We start from the raw sequence: 21,751 nt of genomic DNA on the forward strand, positions 1-21,751 counted from the left end.
GGCCCTCTCATTCTAGTATGATACATACAGTCTATGTTCAGGCCTTCTCATTCTAGTATGTTACATACAGTCTATGTTTAGGCCCTCTCATTCTAGTATGATACATACAGTCTATGTTCAGGCCCTCTCATTCTAGTATGATACATACAGTCTATGTTCAGGCCCTCTCATTCTAGTATGATACATACAGTCTATGTTCAGGCCATCTTATTCTAGTATGATGAACACAGCCTATGTAACCAAATCAACATGCATCGGGTTGAAAAAGGTCATTGAAAAACATAGAAATTGTTCACTCTGAGTCTGTCAGTGCTGTTGAGACATGTTCTGCTGCCAATACATATAACCACTGGTGATCACCTCCTGCCAATACATATAACCACTGGTGATCACCTCCTGGGCCGATTCAGAGCCCGTAGCTGTTTCCCTCCCGTCCAAAGATCACAACAAATATCTGGGATTTAACAGGTCTCCTCCCCAGCCTGTTAGAGTCCTGTAGCGTTGCCAAAACACCGTCATGATGTCCTCTCTGCCCATCAATTTATCCCCTCGTTCCTTCCCGGCTACCGTGCTTTATTAACCCTAGTTTATGGATGGAGGGAGGCGACCAGGACAGTATTAACCCTGGTCTATGGATGGAGGGAGGCGACCAGGACAGTATTAACCCTGGTCTATGGATGGAGGGAGGCGACCATGACAGTATTAACCCTAGTTTATGGATGGAGGGATGGGACCAGGACAGTATTAACCCTAGTTTATGGATGGAGGAATGGTACCAGGACAGTATTAACCCTAGTTTATGGATGGAGGGATGGGACCAGGACAGTATTAACCCTAGTTTATGGATGGAGGGAGGTGACCAGGACAGTATTAACCCTAGTTTATGGATGGAGGAATGGTACCAGGACAGTATTAACCCTAGTTTATGGATGGAGGGAGGCGACCAGGACAGTATTAACCCTAGTTTATGGATGGAGGGAGGTGACCAGGACAGTATTAACCCTAGTTTATGGATGGAGGGAGGTGACCAGGACAGTATTAACCCTAGTTTATGGATGGAGGAATGGTACCAGGACAGTATTAACCCTAGTTTATGGATGGAGGGAGGTGACCAGGACAGTATTAACCCTAGTTTATGGATGGAGGGATGGTACCAGGACAGTATTAACCCTAGTTTATGGATGGAGGGATGGTACCAGGACAGTATTAACCCTAGTTTATGGATGGAGGGATGGGACCAGGACAGTATTAACCCTATTTTATGGATGGAGGGATGGGACCAGGACAGTATTAACCCTATTTTATGGATGGAGGGAGGCGACCAGGACAGTATTAACCCTAGTCTATGGATGGAGGGATGGGACCAGGACAGTATTAACCCTAGTTTATGGATGGAGGGATGGGACCAGGACAGTATTAACCCTAGTCTATGGATGGAGGGATGGGACCAGGACAGTATTAACCCTAGTTTATGGATGGAGGGATGGGACCAGGACAGTATTAACCCTAGTCTATGGATGGAGGGATAGGACCAGGACAGTAGTAACCCTAGTTTATGGATGGAGGGATGGGACCAGGACAGTATTAACCCTAGTCTATGGATGGAGGGATGGGACCAGGACAGTATTAACCCTAGTTTATGGATGGAGGGAGGTGACCAGGACAGTATTAACCCTAGTTTATGGATGGAGGGAGGTGACCAGGACAGTATTAACCCTAGTTTATGGATGGAGGAATGGTACCAGGACAGTATTAACCCTAGTTTATGGATGGAGGGAGGTGACCAGGACAGTATTAACCCTAGTTTATGGATGGAGGGATGGTACCAGGACAGTATTAACCCTAGTTTATGGATGGAGGGATGGTACCAGGACAGTATTAACCCTAGTTTATGGATGGAGGGATGGGACCAGGACAGTATTAACCCTATTTTATGGATGGAGGGATGGGACCAGGACAGTATTAACCCTATTTTATGGATGGAGGGAGGCGACCAGGACAGTATTAACCCTAGTCTATGGATGGAGGGATGGGACCAGGACAGTATTAACCCTAGTTTATGGATGGAGGGATGGGACCAGGACAGTAGTAACCCTAGTTTATGGATGGAGGAATGGTACCAGGACAGTATTAACCCTGGTCTATGGATGGAGGGATGGGACCAGGACAGTATTAACCCTAGTTTATGGATAGAGGGATGGGACCAGGACAGTATTAACCCTAGTTTATGGATAGAGGGATGGGACCAGGACAGTATTAACCCTAGTTTATGGATGGAGGGATGGGACCAGGATAGTATTAACCCTAGTTTATGGATGGAGGAATGGGACCAGGACAGTATTAACCCTAGTTTATGGATAGAGGGATGGGACCAGGACAGTATTACCCTAGTTTATGGATGGAGGGATGGGACCAGGACAGTATTAACCCTAGTTTATGGATGGAGGGATGGGACCAGGACAGTATTAACCCTAGTTTATGGATGGAGGGAGGCGACCAGGATAGTATTAACCCTAGTTTATGGATGGAGGGATGGGACCAGGACAGTATTAACCCTAGTTTATGGATGGAGGAATGGTACCAGGACAGTATTAACCCTAGTTTATGGATGGAGGGAGGTGACCAGGACAGTATTAACCCTAGTTTATGGATGGAGGGAGGCGACCAGGACAGTATTAACCCTAGTTTATGGATGGAGGGAGGCGACCAGGACAGTATTGACCCTAGTTTATGGATGGAGGGAGGCGACCAGGACAGTATTAACCCTAGTTTATGGATGGAGGGATGGGACCAGGACAGTATTAACCCTAGTTTATGGATGGAGGGATGGGACCAGGACAGTATTAACCCTAGTTTATGGATGGAGGGATGGGACCAGGACAGTATTAACCCTAGTTTATGGATGGAGGGAGGTGACCAGGACAGTATTAACCCTAGTTTATGGATGGAGGGATGGGACCAGGACAGTATTAACCCTAGTTTATGGATGGAGGAATGGGACCAGGACAGTATTAACCCTAGTTTATGGATGGAGGGATGGGACCAGGACAGTATTAACCCTAGTTTATGGATGGAGGAATGGTACCAGGACAGTATTAACCCTAGTTTATGGATGGAGGGATGGGACCAGGACAGTATTAACCCTAGTTTATGGATGGAGGAATGGTACCAGGACAGTATTAACCCTAGTTTATGGATGGAGGGAGGCGGCCAGTATAGTCATGTATTACCCTAGTTTAGGGGTTAAAGTAGTGCAGTACCCTATGTTACCTGGTTTAAAGTAGTACACTACCCCTATAGTACCTGATCTATAGTACTACACTACCCCTATAGTACCTGATCTATAGTAGTGCACTACCCCTATAGTACCTGATCTATAGTACTACACTACCCCTATAGTACCTGATCTATAGTAGTACACTACCCCTATAGTACCTGATCTATAGTACTACACTAACCCTATAGTACCTGATCTATAGTACTACACTACCCCTATAGTACCTGATCTATAGTACTACACTACCCCTATAGTACCTGATCTATAGTACTACACTACCCCTATAGTACCTGATCTATAGTACTACACTACCCCTATAGTACCTGATCTATAGTACTACACTACCCCTATAGTACCTGATCTATAGTAGTACACTACCCCTATAGTACCTGATCTATAGTACTACACTACCCCTATAGTACCTGATCTATAGTAGTGCACTACCCCTATAGTACCTGATCTATAGTAGTACACTACCCCTATAGTACCTGATCTATAGTACTACACTACCCCTATAGTACCTGATCTATAGTACTACACTACCCCTATAGTACCTGATCTATAGTACTACACTACCCCTATAGTACCTGATCTATAGTACTACACTACCCCTATAGTACCTGATCTATAGTACTACACTACCCCTATAGTACCTGATCTATAGTACTACACTACCCCTATAGTACCTGATCTATAGTACTACACTACCCCTATAGTACCTGATCTATAGTACTACACTACCCCTATAGTACCTGATCTATAGTACTACACTACCCCTATAGTACCTGATCTATAGTACTACACTACCCCTATAGTACCTGATCTATCGTAGTACACTACCCCTATAGTACCTGATCTATAGTAGTGCACTACCCCTATAGTACCTGATCTATAGTACTACACTACCCCTATAGTACCTGATCTATAGTAGTGCACTACCCCTATAGTACCTGATCTATAGTACTACACTACCCCTATAGTACCTGATCTATAGTACTACACTACCCCTATAGTACCTGATCTATAGTACTACACTACCCCTATAGTACCTGATCTATAGTACTACACTACCCCTATAGTACCTGATCTATAGTAGTGCACTACCCCTATAGTACCTGATCTATAGTACTACACTACCCCTATAGTACCTGATCTATAGTACTACACTACCCCTATAGTACCTGATCTATAGTACTACACTACCCCTATAGTACCTGATCTATAGTACTACACTACCCCTATAGTACATGATCTATAGTACTACACTACCCCTATAGTACCTGATCTATATTACTACACTACCCCTATAGTACCTGATCTATAGTACTACACTACCCCTATAGTACCTGATCTATAGTACTACACTACCCCTATAGTACCTGATCTATAGTACTACACTACCCCTATAGTACCTGATCTATAGTACTACACTACCCCTATAGTACCTGATCTATAGTACTACACTACCCCTATAGTACCTGATCTATAGTACTACACTACCCCTATAGTACCTGATCTATAGTACTACACTACCCCTATAGTACCTGATCTATAGTACTACACTACCCCTATAGTACCTGATCTATAGTAGTGCACTACCCCTATAGTACCTGATCTATAGTAGTGCACTACCCCTATAGTACCTGATCTATAGTACTACACTACCCCTATAGTACCTGATCTATAGTAGTACACTACCCCTATAGTACCTGATCTATAGTACTACACTACCCCTATAGTACCTGATCTATAGTACTACACTACCCCTATAGTACCTGATCTATAGTACTACACTACCCCTATAGTACCTGATCTATAGTACTACACTACCCCTATAGTACCTGATCTATAGTACTACACTACCCCTATAGTACCTGATCTATAGTACTACACTACCCCTATAGTACCTGATCTATAGTACTACACTACCCCTATAGTACCTGATCTATAGTACTACACTACCCCTATAGTACCTGATCTATAGTACTACACTACTCCTATAGTACCTGATCTATAGTAGTGCACTACCCCTATAGTACCTGATCTATAGTACTACACTACCCCTATAGTACCTGATCTATAGTAGTACACTACCCCTATAGTACCTGATCTATAGTACTACACTACCCCTATAGTACCTGATCTATAGTACTACACTACCCCTATAGTACCTGATCTATAGTACTACACTACCCCTATAGTACCTGATCTATAGTACTACACTACCCCTATAGTACCTGATCTATAGTACTACACTACCCCTATAGTACCTGATCTATAGTACTACACTACCCCTATAGTACCTGATCTATAGTACTACACTACCCCTATAGTACCTGATCTATAGTACTACACTACCCCTATAGTACCTGATCTATAGTACTACACTACTCCTATAGTACCTGATCTATAGTAGTGCACTACCCCTATAGTACCTGATCTATAGTACTACACTACCCCTATAGTACCTGATCTATAGTAGTACACTACCCCTATAGTACCTGATCTATAGTACTACACTACCCCTATAGTACCTGATCTATAGTAGTGCACTACCCCTATAGTACCTGATCTATAGTACTACACTACCCCTATAGTACCTGATCTATAGTAGTGCACTACATAAGGAAAAGGGTACAATCTGAGACACATTCCTAGATAACCTGGAGATGCATATGAAGGAAGCAGGCAGGGTAGTTGCTTGACTGAGTCATAGTATCTTTTAGTGCGTCCAGATGCTGCTCCTCCTTTTAACAGACATTCGTCACAGCACTGCTAAGTGACTGGGCGATATGCAGAACACGTCTTCAGGGCGTAAAAGCTAAATCATCTGTGCTCTCTGAGTTATTAAGATCAAAAGATTTGATAAGATAGGAAGAATAACTTTAAAAAAAATGTGTTGCAGGAACTTCATTTGTGACTGGAGAGAGACAAGACAGTGATGTTGTAATATTTTAAATCTGTGTTCTGAGGATTGAAAACTCTTACTGTTATCATTCTGTTTTTACAGAACTCTGAGACTCTTCCATCTGTGACCAGTCCCAATGCTCCGGTCACCGGCTACAAGCGTATGGTCATCCCGACTCAGCCTCCTCTGACAGCCACTAAGAAGTCCACTCCCAAGGCCGGGGCCCCAGGTGGAACACTGCCCCGACCCCAGGCAGAGCACTCCTCCTCCGCACCCACCTCCTCTGCCTCACCAGTGGCCAGGCCTCAGTTCCATACGTTGCCTCAGCCAGTCCCAGCCACCTACACCACAGCCTCCACCCACAGCCAGCCCACCTTCAATGTACAGGTACACAATCCTGGTTGGTACCTATATACCCTGTTGTTGTGCCCTTGAGCAAGGAACTGCACTGAAAGGGATACATCAGGATTTTGTCAATGAGGCTCTTTTATCTACTTCCCCAGAGTCAGATGAACTCGCAGATACCATTTTGTATGTCTCTATGTCCAGTATGAAGGAAGCTAGAGGCAGTTTCTCGAGCCAATGCTAACTAGTGTTAACGTAATGAATGCAAGTCTATGGGTACCTGCTAGCATTAGCACAATGACTGGAAGTCTGTAGGTATCTGCTAGCGTTAGCACAATGACTGGAAGTCTGTAGGTATCTGCTAGCATTAGCACAATGCCTGGAAGTCTATGGGTATCTGCTAGCGTTAGCACAATGACTGGAAGTCTGTAGGTATCTGCTAGCGTTAGCACAATGACTGGAAGTCTATGTGTATCTGCTAGCGTTAGCACAATGACTGGAAGTCTATGGGTATCTGCTAGCGTTAGCACAATGACTGGAAGTCTGTAGGTATCTGCTAGCGTTAGCACAATGACTGGAAGTCTATGGGTATCTGCTAGCATTAGCACAATGACTGGAAGTCTATGGGTATCTGCTAGCGTTAGCACAATGACTGGAAGTCTATGGGTATCTGCTAGCGTTAGCACAATGAGTGGAAGTCTATGGGTATCTGCTAGCGTTAGCACAATGACTGGAAGTCTATGGGTATCTGCTAGCGTTAGCACAATGACTGGAAGTCTATGGGTATCTGCTAGCGTTAGCACAATGACTGGAAGTCTATGGGTATCTGCTAGCGTTAGCACAATGACTGGAAGTCTATGGGTATCTGCTAGCATTAGCACAATGACTGGAAGTCTGTAGGTATCTGCTAGCGTTAGCACAATGACTGGAAGTCTATGGGTATCTGCTAGCGTTAGCACAATGACTGGAAGTCTATGGGTATCTGCTAGCGTTAGCACAATGACTGGAAGTCTATGGGTATCTGCTAGCATTAGCACAATGACTGGAAGTCTGTAGGTATCTGCTAGCGTTAGCACAATGACTGGAAGTCTATGGGTATCTGCTAGCGTTAGCACAATGACTGGAAGTCTATGGGTATCTGCTAGCGTTAGCACAATGACTGGAAGTCTATGGGTATCTGCCAGCATTAGCACAATGACTGGAAGTCTATGGGTATCTGCTAGCGTTAGCACAATGACTGGAAGTCTATGGGTATCTGCTAGCATGTTAGATAAAGGGCCTCATTGCCAAAATCCCCAAGTATTTCTTTAACCTCTTAAACTGCTCCAAGGGGCGCTGATCATTTCCTTTAACTTGTGTGTGTGTGTGTGTGTGTGTGTGTCTGTGTCTGTGTCTGTCTGTCTGTCTGTCTGTCTGTCTGTCTGTCTGTCTGTCTGTCTGTCTGTCTGTCTGTCTGTCTGTCTGTCTGTCTGTCTGTCTGTCTGTCTGTGTCTGTGTCTGTGTCTGTGTGTGTGCTCATGGGGGTTGGTAAAAAGACACATACCACCTGTATCCCAAATGGCATCCTATTCACTTTGTAGTACACTACTTTTCACCAGGGCCCTATTCCCTTTGTAGTACACTACTTTTCACCAGGGCCCTATTCCCTTTGTAGTACACTATTTTTCACCAGGGCCATATTCCCTTTGTAGTACACTACTTTTCACCAGGGCCCTATTCCCTTTGTAGTACACTACTTTTCACCAGGGCCCTATTTCCTTTGTAGTGCCCTACTTTTCACCAGGGCCCTATTCCCTTTGTAATGCACTACTTTTCACCAGGGCCCTATTCCCTATGTAGTGCACTACTTTTCACCAGGGCCCTATTCCCTTTGTAGTGCACTACTTTTCACCAGAGCCCTACTCCCTTTGTAGTGCCCTACTTTTCACCAGGGCCCTATTCCCTTTGTAGTACACTACTTTTCACCAGATATGTGGAATAGGTTGCTATTTGAGACAGAACCAGTGCCTCTGTGACCACTGACAATCAAGTCATCATCTTCTTCTCCCCAGGTGAGGTCTGCCCAACCCGGGCCCCAGCACCAGTCCCCAGGACCCCCCCAGCAGTTTGCCCAGCAGCCTATCCGGAGCCCAGCCCAGGTCCAGGCCACGCCTTCTTGGTGTTCTTCTTCTTCTTCTTCTTGTTACGTTAAAAACAGGGGAATTCCACTCTTTGTTCGTGTTTGTTGATGTTTATGCTTTATTATAGACAGCTAGGAAACAGATCAGGACATAGAATGGGAGGAGACAAAGTAGGGAAGAGAGGAAGGGATTGAACCCTGGTCTTCGATGGGGAAGGAGATGTGTTAGAGCTTGGAGTGTTAACCATTTGAGCACATCTCTTCACAGGTCCAGTACATGTCTGCTCAGCCACGAGGCCCTGACTTGGCCTACGGGCCTCCTCAGCCAGGCTTCGCCCCTCAGCCAGACTTCGCCCCTCAGCCAGGCTCTGCACCACAAGGTGTCTAATCTACTTTTTCACTCAACATTAACACACACTGTCCATTTGCACTTCGACCATGTTATCTAATATTACTTGACAACCTGTTTCCAATACATTTTAAATGTATTTAGAAACTAGTAAAATGCACCAAACAAGTTTTTTCTGGTGTTTGTGAAAACGAAGACAAGTAGAATCCATTTTTATTGTTACAATTAAATTTGTGCTAAAAATGTCATATGTTATTGGTGTAAATACTGTATTTGTCAACACATTTTGAACATGTATATGGCGTTTGTGGTAGGGTTCCCAGAGCAGGCCTACCCTGGACCAGGAGGATATGGGGGAGAACCAGGAGGGTACGGGGGACAACCAGGAAACACCTGGAGACCCCAGCCTAGCTATGCTGCTGCTCCTACCCAGCAGGGCTACCCACAACCTGTCCCTAAGAAGACCTACATCACAGACCCTCCTGCCAGCCTGGCTCCTCCTGCACACCTCGCCCCACAGAAGGTAAGAACCGAGCCCTGTGGCTTTATACCCTGGGATGGACATGCAGGATATTGGTTACTGGCCAGCGGAGCTGGTAGACAGTGATTTTTGCTAGTAAGTGTAAAATCCGGGTCAAAAATCTGTGCCTATCGCAGGGCCATGTCTGAGGCCAAAGTTGAGTGATATTTATTACAGATACATGGCACTCGGGTTGAAAATAACACATACATGTTACAGTGGTAAGACCTCCTCACAGAGAAACCTTCATACATGTTACAGTGGTAAGGCCTCCTCACAGAGAAACCTTCATACATGTTACAGTGGTAAGACCTCCTCACAGAGACACCTTCATACATGTTACAGTGGTAAGGCCTCCTCACAGAGACACCTTCATACATGTTACAGTGGTAAGACCTCCTCACAGAGACACCTTCATACATGTTACAGTGGTAAGACCTCCTCACAGAGACACCTTCATACATGTTACAGTGGTAAGACCTCCTCACAGAGACACCTTCATACATGTTACAGTGGTAAGACCTCCTCAGAGACACCTTCATACATGTTACAGTGGTAAGACCTCCTTGCGGCTTTGAAGCCGTATCAAACAAATGCAACAAAATAAAAATAGTTGTGAGATATGGAAAATCATCTTTATAGGGGGGCGCTGTTTTCACTTTGGAAAAGATCGTGCCCAATTTAAACGGCCTCGTACTCTATTCTAGATCTTACAATATGCATATTATTATTACTATTGGATAGAAAACACTCAAGTTTCTAAAACTGTTTGAATTATATCTGTGAGTAAAACAGAACTCATTTGGCAGCAAACTTCCATACAGGAAGTGAAAAATCTGAAAACGAGGCTCTGTTTCAGGGCCTGCCTATTCAACTGGCTTTTATTTATCGATATGCATGCACTTCATACGCCTTCCACTAGATGTCAACAGGCAGTGGAAGGTGGAATGGGGTGTCTAGCTTGATCTGAGGTCGAATAAGAGCTTTTGGAGTGACAGGTCCGGAATTTTCTTTGTCTTCGAAGGTGCGCCGGGGAGCTCGACATTGTCTTCTGAAAAGCGTTCGGTATACACGGCGAATATCTCCGGCTCTGATTTTATTTGATACATATGATAATAACATCATAAAGTAGGTTTTTTCAACCGAGTTTTATCAGTTTATTCAACGTTTATTGGGACTTTTGGAGTTTTCCGTTCTTTGCGTCAAGAGAGGATGGGAATGTTAGCAACCTTGGCTAGCATTGTGGCGCGAATTCGACAGAAGAAATGGACATTCTAAAACCAAACAACGATTTATTCTGGACCAAGGACTCCTTGTACAACATTCTGATGGAAGCTCAGCAAAAGTAAGAAAACATTTATGATGTTATTTCGTATTTCTGTGTAAAATGTTGACTCCTATTCTCCGCCGTTTTGGTGAGCGCTGTCTCACAATAACGCAAGCTGTATGTTATGGTAAAGTTATTTTTAAAAATCTAACACAGCGGTTGCATTAAGAACCAGTGTATCTTTCATTTGCCATACAACAAGTATTTTTATGTAAAGTTTATGATGAGTTCTTTGGTCAGATTAGGTGAGTGTCCAAAATATCTCTGGAGATTCTGGTGAATCGATGCTACGTATTCACAATGTATAACCAGGATTTGTAGCTATAAATATGCACATTTTCGAACAAAACATAATTGTATTGTATAACATGATGTTTTAAGACTGTCATCTGATGAATTTGTTCAAGGTAGTGATTAATTTTATATCTTTTGCTGGTTTTTGGCGAAAGCTACCTTTGCGGTGAATAAATGCGTTTGTGTGTTTGGCTATTGTGGTAAGCTAATATAATTCTATATTGTGTTTTCGCTGTAAAACACTTAAAAAATCGGAAATATTGGCTGGATTCACAAGATGTTTATCTTTCATTTGCTGTACACCATGTATTTTTCATAAATGTTTTATGATGAGTATTTATGTATTTCACGTGCTCTCTGTAATTATTCTGGCTGCTTTGGTGCTATTTTTGATGGTAGCTGCAATGTAAAACTATGATTTATACCTCAAATATGCACATTTTCGAACAAAACATAAATGTATTGTATAACATGTTATAAGACTGTCATCTGATGAAGTTGTTTCTTGGTTAGTGACTAATTTTATCTCTATTTTGTCGGTTTTGTGAAAGCTACCTATGCGGTGGAAACATGGTGAAAATATGCGGTTGTGTGTTTGGCTATTGTGGTTAGCTAATAGAAATACATATTGTGTTTTCGCTGTAAAACATTTTAAAAATTGGAAATGATGGCTGGATTCACAAGATGTTTATCTTTCATTTGCTGTATTGGACTTGTGATTTCATGAAAATTATATTATATGATATCCCTGTCCCGTTAAGCTAGGCTATGCTAGTCAGCTTTTTTGATGAGGAGGATTCCGGATCCGGGAGAGAGAAGCGGTAGAGGTTAATATTCATCCATCCAAATTAGTAAATTAGTAACACTATAGATTTACAGCAGCTGGACTGATGTGGTCCATATTAGTAACCTTTACAGCAGCTGGACTGATGTGGTCCAGATTAGTAACCTTTACAGCAGCTGGACTGATGTGGTCCATATTAGTAACCTTTACAGCAGCTGGACTGATGTGGTCCAGATTAGTAACCTTTACAGCAGCTGGACTGATGTGGTCCAGATTAGTAACCTTTACAGCAGCTGGATAGATGTGGTCCAGATTAGTAACCTTTACAGCAGCTGGACTGATGTGGTCCAGATTAGTAACCTTTACAGCAGCTGGACTGATTTGGTCCAGATTAGTAACCTTTACAGCAGCTGGACTGATGTGGTCCAGATTAGTAAACTTTACAGCAGCTGGACTGATGTGGTCCATATTAGTAACCTTTACAGCAGCTGGATAGATGTGGTCCAGATTAGTAACCTTTACAGCAGCTGGACTGATGTGGTCCAGATTAGTAACCTTTACAGCAGCTGGACTGATGTGGTCCAGATTAGTAACCTTTACAGCAGCTGGATAGATGTGGTCCAGATTAGTAACCTTTACAGCAGCTGGACTGATGTGGTCCAGATTAGTAACCTTTACAGCAGCTGGACTGATTTGGTCCAGATTAGTAACCTTTACAGCAGCTGGACTGATGTGGTCCAGATTAGTAAACTTTACAGCAGCTGGACTGATGTAGTCCAGATTAGTAACCTTTACAGCAGCTGGAGAGATGTGGTCCATATTAGTAACCTTTACAGCAGCTGGATAGATGTGTCCAGATTAGTAACCTTTACAGCAGCTGGACTGATGTGGTCCAGATTAGTAACCTTTACAGCAGCTGGACTGATGTGGTCCAGATTAGTAACCTTTACAGCAGTTGGACTGATGTGGTCCAGATTAGTAACCTTTACAGCAGCTGGACTGATGTGGTCCAGATTAGTAACCTTTACAGCAGCTGGATTGATGTGGTACAGATTAGTAACCTTTACAGCAGCTGGAGTGATGTGGTCCAGATTAGTAACCTTTACAGCAGCTGGAGAGATGTGGTCCAGATTAGTAACCTTTACAGCAGCTGGAGAGATGTGGTCCAGATTAGTAACCTTTACAGCAGCTGGAGTGATGTGGTACAGATTATTCCAGTGTTACTAGACCACAGCTGTAAGGATTAGCTAGGCTGCGTATCAAATAGCACCCTGTTTCCTACAGTATGTTCCATAGGGCCCTGTGCCAGTAGGGAATAGAGTGAGATTTAACCTTATCCTCACTCAGAATAGTTGTACCTCAGAAACAGCTATTGTAGTCTCAAAACACACACACACACACACACACACACACACACACACACACGCACACGCACACGCACACGCACACACACACACACACGCTCACACACACACACACACGCTCTCTCACACACACACACACACACACACACACACACACACACACACACACACACACACACACACACACACACACACACACACACACACACACACACACTTCACACACACAGCTGTCGACAATCTCTGGAAAGTACTAGGCCCCCTTGAGTTCCCATTAATTCAAGGATTTTATGCTACTTCCACAAATACAAACAGCTCCGCCAGAACAGCCAGGCCTAGCCTTTGGGCATTACTCATCAAGGACTGTATTTTACTAAATACAAATTAGATACCACATTCATTGCAGCAAGCATCTTTATGTATTAACATTTTTAAAAAATGAATTAAATTATGTTCAAAACAAGCATCTTTATGTATTCATTTAAAAAAAAGGAATACATTTTTTATTGAAAACAAAAGTCGACATATTGCTTTGGAGGGCTGCTCGGTTCTCGGAGGGCTGCTCGGTTCTCGGAGGGCTGCTCGGTTCTCGGAGGGCTGCTCGGTTCTCGGAGGGCTGCTCGGTTCTCGGAGGGCTGCTCGGTTCTCCCAGTGTGGTGCATCATGAATACAAGAGGTTCAGTTTAATAGATATAAAAGACAATATCACTACTATATTGTCCCTCTTGATAATCATTATTCACTTATTCACATTATTCACAGCAAAAACAGCAATAGAAATTCAATATCAAAAGAGATATATATATATATACACTTCCTTTCAAAAGTTTGGGGTCACTTAGAAATGTCCTTGTTTTTGAGAGAAAAAAAAATCTTTTTTTTGTCCATTAAAATAACATCAAATTGTTCAGAAATATTGTTTCTGAACAATGTTGTAAATGACGATTGTAGCCGCAAACAGACAATGTTTTATTTTTTTATATTTTTTAATGGAATATCTACTTAGGCGCATTATCAGCAACCATCACTCCTGTGTTCCAATGGCACGTCGTGTTAGCTAATCCAAGTATATCATTTTAAAAGGCTAATTGATCATTAGAAAACCCTTTTGCAATTATGTTAGCACAGCTGTAAACTGTTGTTCTGATTAAAGAAGCAATAAAACTGGCCTTCTTTAGACTAGTTGAGTATCTGGAGCATCAACATTTGAAACTGAAGATCTCGTACAACGCTCTCTTCACAGAAAAGCGCAATCTGGCTCTAACCAGAATAGAAAGAAGAGTGGGAGGCCCCGGTGCACAACTGAGCAAGAGGACAAGTACATTAGAGTGTCTAGTTTCAGAAACAGACGCCTCACAAGTCCTCAACTGGCAGCTTCATTAAATAGTACCCGCAAAACACAAGTCTCAACGTCAACAGTGAAGAGGCGACTCTGGGATGCTGGCCTTCTAGGCAGCATCCAAACTTTTGAACTTCAAGAACATTGAAGCCCGGAATCAATCTCTGAAAGCCTCATATATTCAAAAACTATATGTTAATACTAGATCTCATGTAAAATCTTAGGAATGACAAACGTACAGTTGAAGTCGGAAGTTTACATACGCTTAGGTTGGAGTCATTAAAACTCGTTTTTCAACCAATCCACTAATTTCTTGTGAACAAACTATAGTTTTGGCAAGTCGGTTAGCACATCTACTTTGTGCATGACACAAGTAATTTTGCCAACAATTGTTTACAGACAGATTGTTTCACTTATAATTCACTGTATCACAATTCCAGTGGGTCAGAAGTTTGCATACACTAAGTTGACTGTGCCTTTAAACAGCTTGCAGAATTCCATAAAATGATGTCATGGTTTTAGAAGCTTCTGATAGGCTAATTTACATAGTTTGAGTCAGTTGAAGGTTTACCTGTGTATGTATTTCAAGGCCTACCTTCAAACTCAGTGCCTCTTTGCTTTACATCATGGGAAAATCAAAAGAAATCAGCCAAGACCTCAGGAAAGAAATTGTAGACCTCCACAAGTCTGGTACATCCTTGGGAGCAAATTCCAAACGCCTGAAGGTACCACGTTCATCTGTACAAACAATAGTACGCAAGTATAAACACCATGGGACCACGCAGCAGTTATACCGCTCAGGAAGGAGACGCATTCTGTCTCCTTGAGATGAACGTACTTTGGTACGAAAAGTGCAAATCAATCCCAGAACAACAGCAAAGGACCTTGTGAAGATGCTGGAGGAAACAGGTACAAAAGTATCTATATCCACAGTAAAACGAGTCCTATATCGACATAACCTGAAAGGCCGCTCAGCAAGGAAGAAGCCACTGCTCCAAAACCGCCATAAAAAAGCCAGACTACGGTTTGCAACTGCACATGGGGACAAATATCATACTTTTTGGAGAAATGTCCTCTGGTCTCATAAAAAAAATATATAACTTTTTGGCCATAATGACCATCGTTATATTTGGAGGAAAAAGGGGGAGGCTTGCAAGCCAGAGAACACCATCCCAACCGTGAAGCACGGGGGTGGCAGCATCATATTGTGAGGGTACTTTGCTGCAGGAAGGACTGGTGCACTTCACAAAATAGATGGCATCATGAGGAGGTACAATTATGTGGATGTATTGAAGCAACATCTCAAGACAGGAAGTTAAAGCTTGGTTGCAAATGGGTCTTCCAAATGGACAATGACCCCAAGCATACTTCCAAAGTTGTGGCAAAATGCACATTTGTGGCCTGCTGGAAGTCATTTTGCAGGGCTCTGGCAGTGCTCCTCCTTGCACAAAGGCAGAGGTAGCGGTCCTGCTGCTGGGTTGTTTCCCTCCTACGGCCTCCTCCACGTCTCCTGATGTACTGGCCTGTCTCCTGGTAGCGCCTCCATGCTCTGGACACTACGCTGACAGACACAGCAAACCTTCTTGCCACAGCTCGCATTGATGTGCCATCCTGGATGAGCTGCACTACCTGAGCCACTTGTGTGGGTTGTAGACTCCGTTTCATGCTACCACTAGAGTGAAAGCACCGCCAGCATTCAAAAGTGACCAAAACATCAGCCAGGAAGCATAGGAACTGAGAAGTGGTCTGTGGTCACCACCTGCAGAATCACTCCTTTATTGGGGGTGTTTTGCTAATTGCCTATAATTTCCACCTTTTGTCTATTCCATTTGCACAACAGCATGTGAAATGTATTGTCAATCAGTGTTGCTTCCTAAGTGGACAGTTTGATTTCACAGAAGTGTGATTGACTTGGAATTACATTGTGTTGTTTAAGTGTATATAAACCTATTAGTCCCCCAAATGTTGTGGTTTAAATTAAGTAAATATAAATAAGTTACTAGACTGATACTGTATACACACACGCACACGCGCACACACACACACACAGCTCCAACTAGGACGTAAAACCAAAAGACAGTGAGTGACTTTGCGGTGACCCATCTTCAGCTTGATCTTCCCTGCTCTCGTCCCTCGCCCCAACCCAGCATTATTAAACAGTTTCTGATCTTCCCTGCTCTCGTCCCTCGCCCCAACCCAGCATTATTAAACCGTTTCTGATCTTCCCTGCTCTCGTCCCTCGCCCCAACCCAGCATTATTAAACAGTTTCTGATCTTCCCTGCTCTCGTCCCTCGCCCCAACCCAGCGTTATTAAACAGTTTCTGATCTTCCCTGCTCTCGTCCCTCGCCCCAACCCAGCATTATTAAACCGTTTCTGATCTTCCCTGCTCTCGTCCCTCGCCCCAACCCAGCATTATTAAACAGTTTCTGATCTTCCCTGCTCTCGTCCCTCGCCCCAACCCAGCATTATTAAACAGTTTCTGATCTTCCCTGCTCTCGTCCCTCGCCCCAACCCAGCATTATGAAACAGTTTCTGAGCTTCCCTGCTCTCGTCCCTCGCCCCAACCCAGCATTATTAAACAGTTTATGATCTTCCCTGCTCTCGTCCCTCGCCCCAACCCAGCATTATTAAACAGTTTCTGATCTTCCCTGTTCTCGTCCCTCGCCCCAACCCAGCATTATTAAACAGTTTCTGATCTTCCCTGCTCTCGTCCCTCGCCCCAACCCAGCGTTATTAAACAGTTTCTGATCTTCCCTGCTCTCGTCCCTCGCCCCAACCCAGCATTATTAAACAGTTTCTGATCTTCCCTGCTCTCGTCCCTCGCCCCAACCCAGCATTATTAAACCGTTTCTGATCTTCCCTGCTCTCGTCCCTCGCCCCAACCCAGCATTATTAAACAGTTTCCACCCTTTTAGCTTCGTCTAATCTGTTTTTCTGTTTATTTTCCGCTGCAACAGCTACCCATGCTTTCACGCCCGAATGACGTCAAAATAAAACAGAAACACGATATAAAAGCCAGATTAGTGGGAAAACTAAATCTGTCAACTTGGTCTTTATCACGGCCCAATCTGGTTGACCCCATGTCATGACATTTCCAGAACCTTCCCCACAACCATACAGTGCTGATACATCTACTTAGCAGAGACTTAATCAATGTTAATCTGTTGGTGTAAATAAAAACCCACATTTTTAGACCATGTATAGATTGGTTCAATAAAAAAAATATGTTTTATTATAATTGTAAAACTTTTACATTATGACATCGCTCACCAGTTAAATCATCATTTTTATTTTAATACGCTGACAACGTCAAGAGGATTGTATTACAGTGTTACAGAGATCCAGTGTTTCCTCAACAAAAAATAAATATATATATAATAATAATAATAATAATAATATTTTTATGTAGTAGCTCGATTCTGGTGTCTTTTTAAAATGACATTCTATTCCAAAATAAAATGATGCTGACTCCCTTTTAAAATATAATTTCCAACTCCAGAAATGTTCACCTCTTGACAAGAGCCCAATAACATATTGGTAAATGATTATTGATAAGTATTATCACCTGCAGCCCAACTGATGCAGCATAGTGGATGTAATTAAATGAAGCATGGGATTGTCTTTCTGCATTTACACTATGGGGCTAATCATTAGCTAGATCCCAAATGTGATATTTTCTAACTAGCTGGCATCCTATTGGTACATTGTATGCATAAAAACAGTAAATATAATGTAGGCCTTCGTGTTAGGGTAACTTGGGGTAAAACGCCCTCAAACATCTCAACACTTTCCCTGGTTGCCACTACTCTTGCTCAACTAAAAATGTAACTGTCTCATCACATGTAGCTTCAGTCTCCTCCCTATGCCGTGGCACAGCGCTACAGTTGAATTACTACAGCGGAAACACTGAAGAAATCACCGCGTAGTTTGGGCAGATTCACGGGAAAACTCAGCGTCATTAGAATAACTCTGATTGGCTGGACTGGCCCGTTTCTCTCTCTCTCTCTCTCTCCATTGGTGGGAATGACCCGTTATGCTCTTTCCGTTGGCTGGTTGGTGTGATGTGAAGGTGTGTGTGTGTGTGTGTGTGTGAGAGAGAGAGATGGAGGATTTTCACGTCACCAGGGTATAAGGACATATAATTACTCTGATCCTCCCAGTCTGACTTTGATCTCTATTGTAGAAGAAACATTCAGAGATTTCATGGCTGCTGGTTAATATCGACTCTGTCTTTTCTCCGTCTTTCCCTTAAATTGGACTGCAGCTAAGCTGGAGGATGGCTGGTGTTAGCGCTGAGCTTGAGTGACATTTGACAGTGAAGGGAGAGATTATGTTGAACTACTCAACCCTTAGCTACTAACCCCAGTTCCATCTGGAGGAGACTATATACCTCTAGATACTAACCCCAGTTCCATCTGGAGGAGACTATAGACCCTTAGCTACTAACCCCAGATCCATCTGGAGGAGACTATAGATCCCTAGCTACTAACCCCAGTTCCATCTGGAGGAGACTATAGACCTCTAGATACTAACCCCAGTTCCATCTGGAGGAGACTATAGACCCTTAGCTACTAACCCCAGTTCCATCTGGAGGAGACTATAGACCCCTAGATACTAACCCCAGTTCCATCTGGAGGAGACTATATACCCCTAGATACTAACCCCAGTTCCATCTGGAGGAGACTATAGACATCTAGATACTAACCCCAGTTCCATCTGGAGGAGACTATAGACCCTTAGCTACTAACCCCAGTTCCATCTGGAGGAGACTATAGACATCTAGATACTAACCCCAGTTCCATCTGGAGGAGACTATAGACCCTTAGCTACTAACCCCAGATCCATCTGGAGGAGACTATATACCCCTAGATACTATATCCAGTTCCAGCTGGAGGAGAGTATAGAACCATATATACTAACCCCAGTTCCATCTGGAGGAGACTATAGAGCTCTAGATAATATATCCAGTTCCAGCTGGATGAGACTATCGACCCTTAGCTACTAACCCCAGATCCATCTGGAGGAGACTATATACCCCTAGATACTAACCCCATATCCATATGGAGGAGACTATAGACCTCTAGATACTAACCCCAGATCCATCTGGAGGAGACTATAGACCCCTAGACACTAACCCCATTTCCATCTGGAGGAGACTATAGACCTCTACATACTAACCCCAGTTCCATCTGGAGGAGACTATAGACCCCTAGATACTAACCCCATTTCCATCTGGAGGAGACTATAGACCCCTAGATACTAACCCCAGATCCATCTGGAGGAGACTATAGACCTCTAGATACTAACCCCAGATCCATCTGGAGGAGACTATAGACCCCTAGACACTAACCCCATTTCCATCTGGAGGAGACTATAGACCCTACATATTAAACCCAGTTCCATCTGGAGGAGACTATATACCTCTACATACTAACCCCAGTTCCATCTGGAGTAGACTATAGACCCCTAGATACTAACCCCATTTCCATCTGGAGGAGACTATAGACCCCTAGCTACTAACCCCAGATCCATCTGGAGGAGACTATAGATTCCTGGAAGGTCAACTATTCCAGCTGTCAAACACTCCAACGTTCACTCTCTCTCTCTCTCTCTCTCTCTCTCTCTGTCTCTCTCTCTCTGTCTCTGTCTCTGTCTCTGTCTCTGTCTCTGTCTCTCTCTCTCTCTCTCTCTCTCTCTCTCTGTCTCTGTCTCTGTCTCTGTCTCTGTCTCTGTCTCGCTCTCTCTCTCTCTCTCTCTCTCTCTCTCTCTCTCTCTCTCTCTCTCTCTCTGTCTCTGTCTCTGTCTCTGTCTCTGTCTCTCTCTCTGTCTCTGTCTCTGTCTCTGTCTCTGTCTCTGTCTCTCTCTCCCTCTCTCTATCTCTCACACTCTTTCAACCTCCCTCTCTCCCTCCCCTCCCTCTCTCTATCTCTCACACTCTTTCACCCTCCCTCTCTCCCTCCCTCTGGTCACTTTGTGTTGAGACGGACCAGCACCAGAACATGTTTTATTACGACCCCCCTGTCAGCACATCCCCAAAATTGACACTTTATGTTTCTGGCCTGGTATGATTTTTCCTAACATCATGAAGACCATATTTAATAGACTCTGTGACAGCTTGCACTGTTGTTGACCTTTCAAAGGATGGTGGTTGACCTCAAGTTGAAGTGTTTATGGAAAGCCGAACCCTGTAGTGTAAAGCACATTTAAACATGGTGCAATGATGTGCTTTGTTTATTTAATGTTTTGCATATAGAATATATACACTGCTCAAAAAAATAAAGGGAACACTAAAATAACACATCCTAGATCTGAATGAATGAAATATTCTTATTAAATACTTTTTTCTTTACATAGTTGAATGTGCTGACAACAAAATCACACAAAAATTATCAATGGAAATCAAATTTATCAACCCATGGAGGTCTGGATTTGGAGTCACACTCAAAATTAAAGTGGAAAACTACACTACAGGCTGATCCAACTTTGATGTAATGTCCTTAAAACAAGTCAAAATGAGGCTCAGTAGTGTGTGTGGCCTCCACGTGACTGTATGACCTCCCTACAATGCCTGGACATGCTCCTGATGAGGTGGCGGATGGTCTCCTGAGGGATCTCCTCCCAGACCTGGACTAAAGCATCCGCCAACTCCTGGACAGTCTGTGGTGCAACGTGGCATTGGTAGATGGAGCGAGACATGATGTCCCAGATGTGCTCAATTGGATTCAGGTCTGGGGAACGGGCGGGCCAGTCCATAGCATCAATGCCTTCCTCTTGCAGGAACTGCTGACACACTCCAGCCACATGAGGTCTAGCATTGTCTTGCATTAGGAGGGCCAGGGCCAACCGCACCAGCATATGGTCTCACAAGGGGTCTGAGGATCTCATCTCGGTACCTAATGGCAGTCAGGCTACCTCTGGCGAGCACATGAAATGCCACCCCACACCATGACTGACCCACCGCCAAACCGGTCATGCTGGAGGATGTTGCAGGCAGCAGAACGTTCTCCACGGCGTCTCCAGACTCTGTCACGTCTGTCACATGTGCTCAGTGTGAACCTGCTTTCATCTGTGAATAGCACAGGGCGCCAGTGGCGAATTTGCCAATCTTGGTGTTCTCTGGCAA

The 21,751-nt window shown here is 43.7% G+C and overlaps 1 protein-coding gene across 1 annotated transcript in view; it reads left to right on the forward strand.

The window, feature by feature from the left end:
• The first annotated feature begins 5,946 nt into the window (after positions 1 to 5,946).
• The window catches only part of LOC120054371 (lipoma-preferred partner homolog), a 109,616-nt gene continuing 93,811 nt past the window's right edge, over positions 5,947 to 21,751 (forward strand). The window contains exons 1-5 of the mRNA XM_039001781.1: positions 5,947 to 5,970; positions 6,288 to 6,572; positions 8,582 to 8,668; positions 8,918 to 9,029; positions 9,313 to 9,521. Coding sequence (XP_038857709.1) covers positions 5,947 to 5,970; positions 6,288 to 6,572; positions 8,582 to 8,668; positions 8,918 to 9,029; positions 9,313 to 9,521 — 717 coding nt within the window. The remainder of the gene's footprint in view (positions 5,971 to 6,287; positions 6,573 to 8,581; positions 8,669 to 8,917; positions 9,030 to 9,312; positions 9,522 to 21,751) is intronic.

This window comes from Salvelinus namaycush, chromosome 10, assembly GCF_016432855.1.
Source record: "Salvelinus namaycush isolate Seneca chromosome 10, SaNama_1.0, whole genome shotgun sequence".
Classification (NCBI taxonomy): domain Eukaryota; kingdom Metazoa; phylum Chordata; class Actinopteri; order Salmoniformes; family Salmonidae; genus Salvelinus; species Salvelinus namaycush.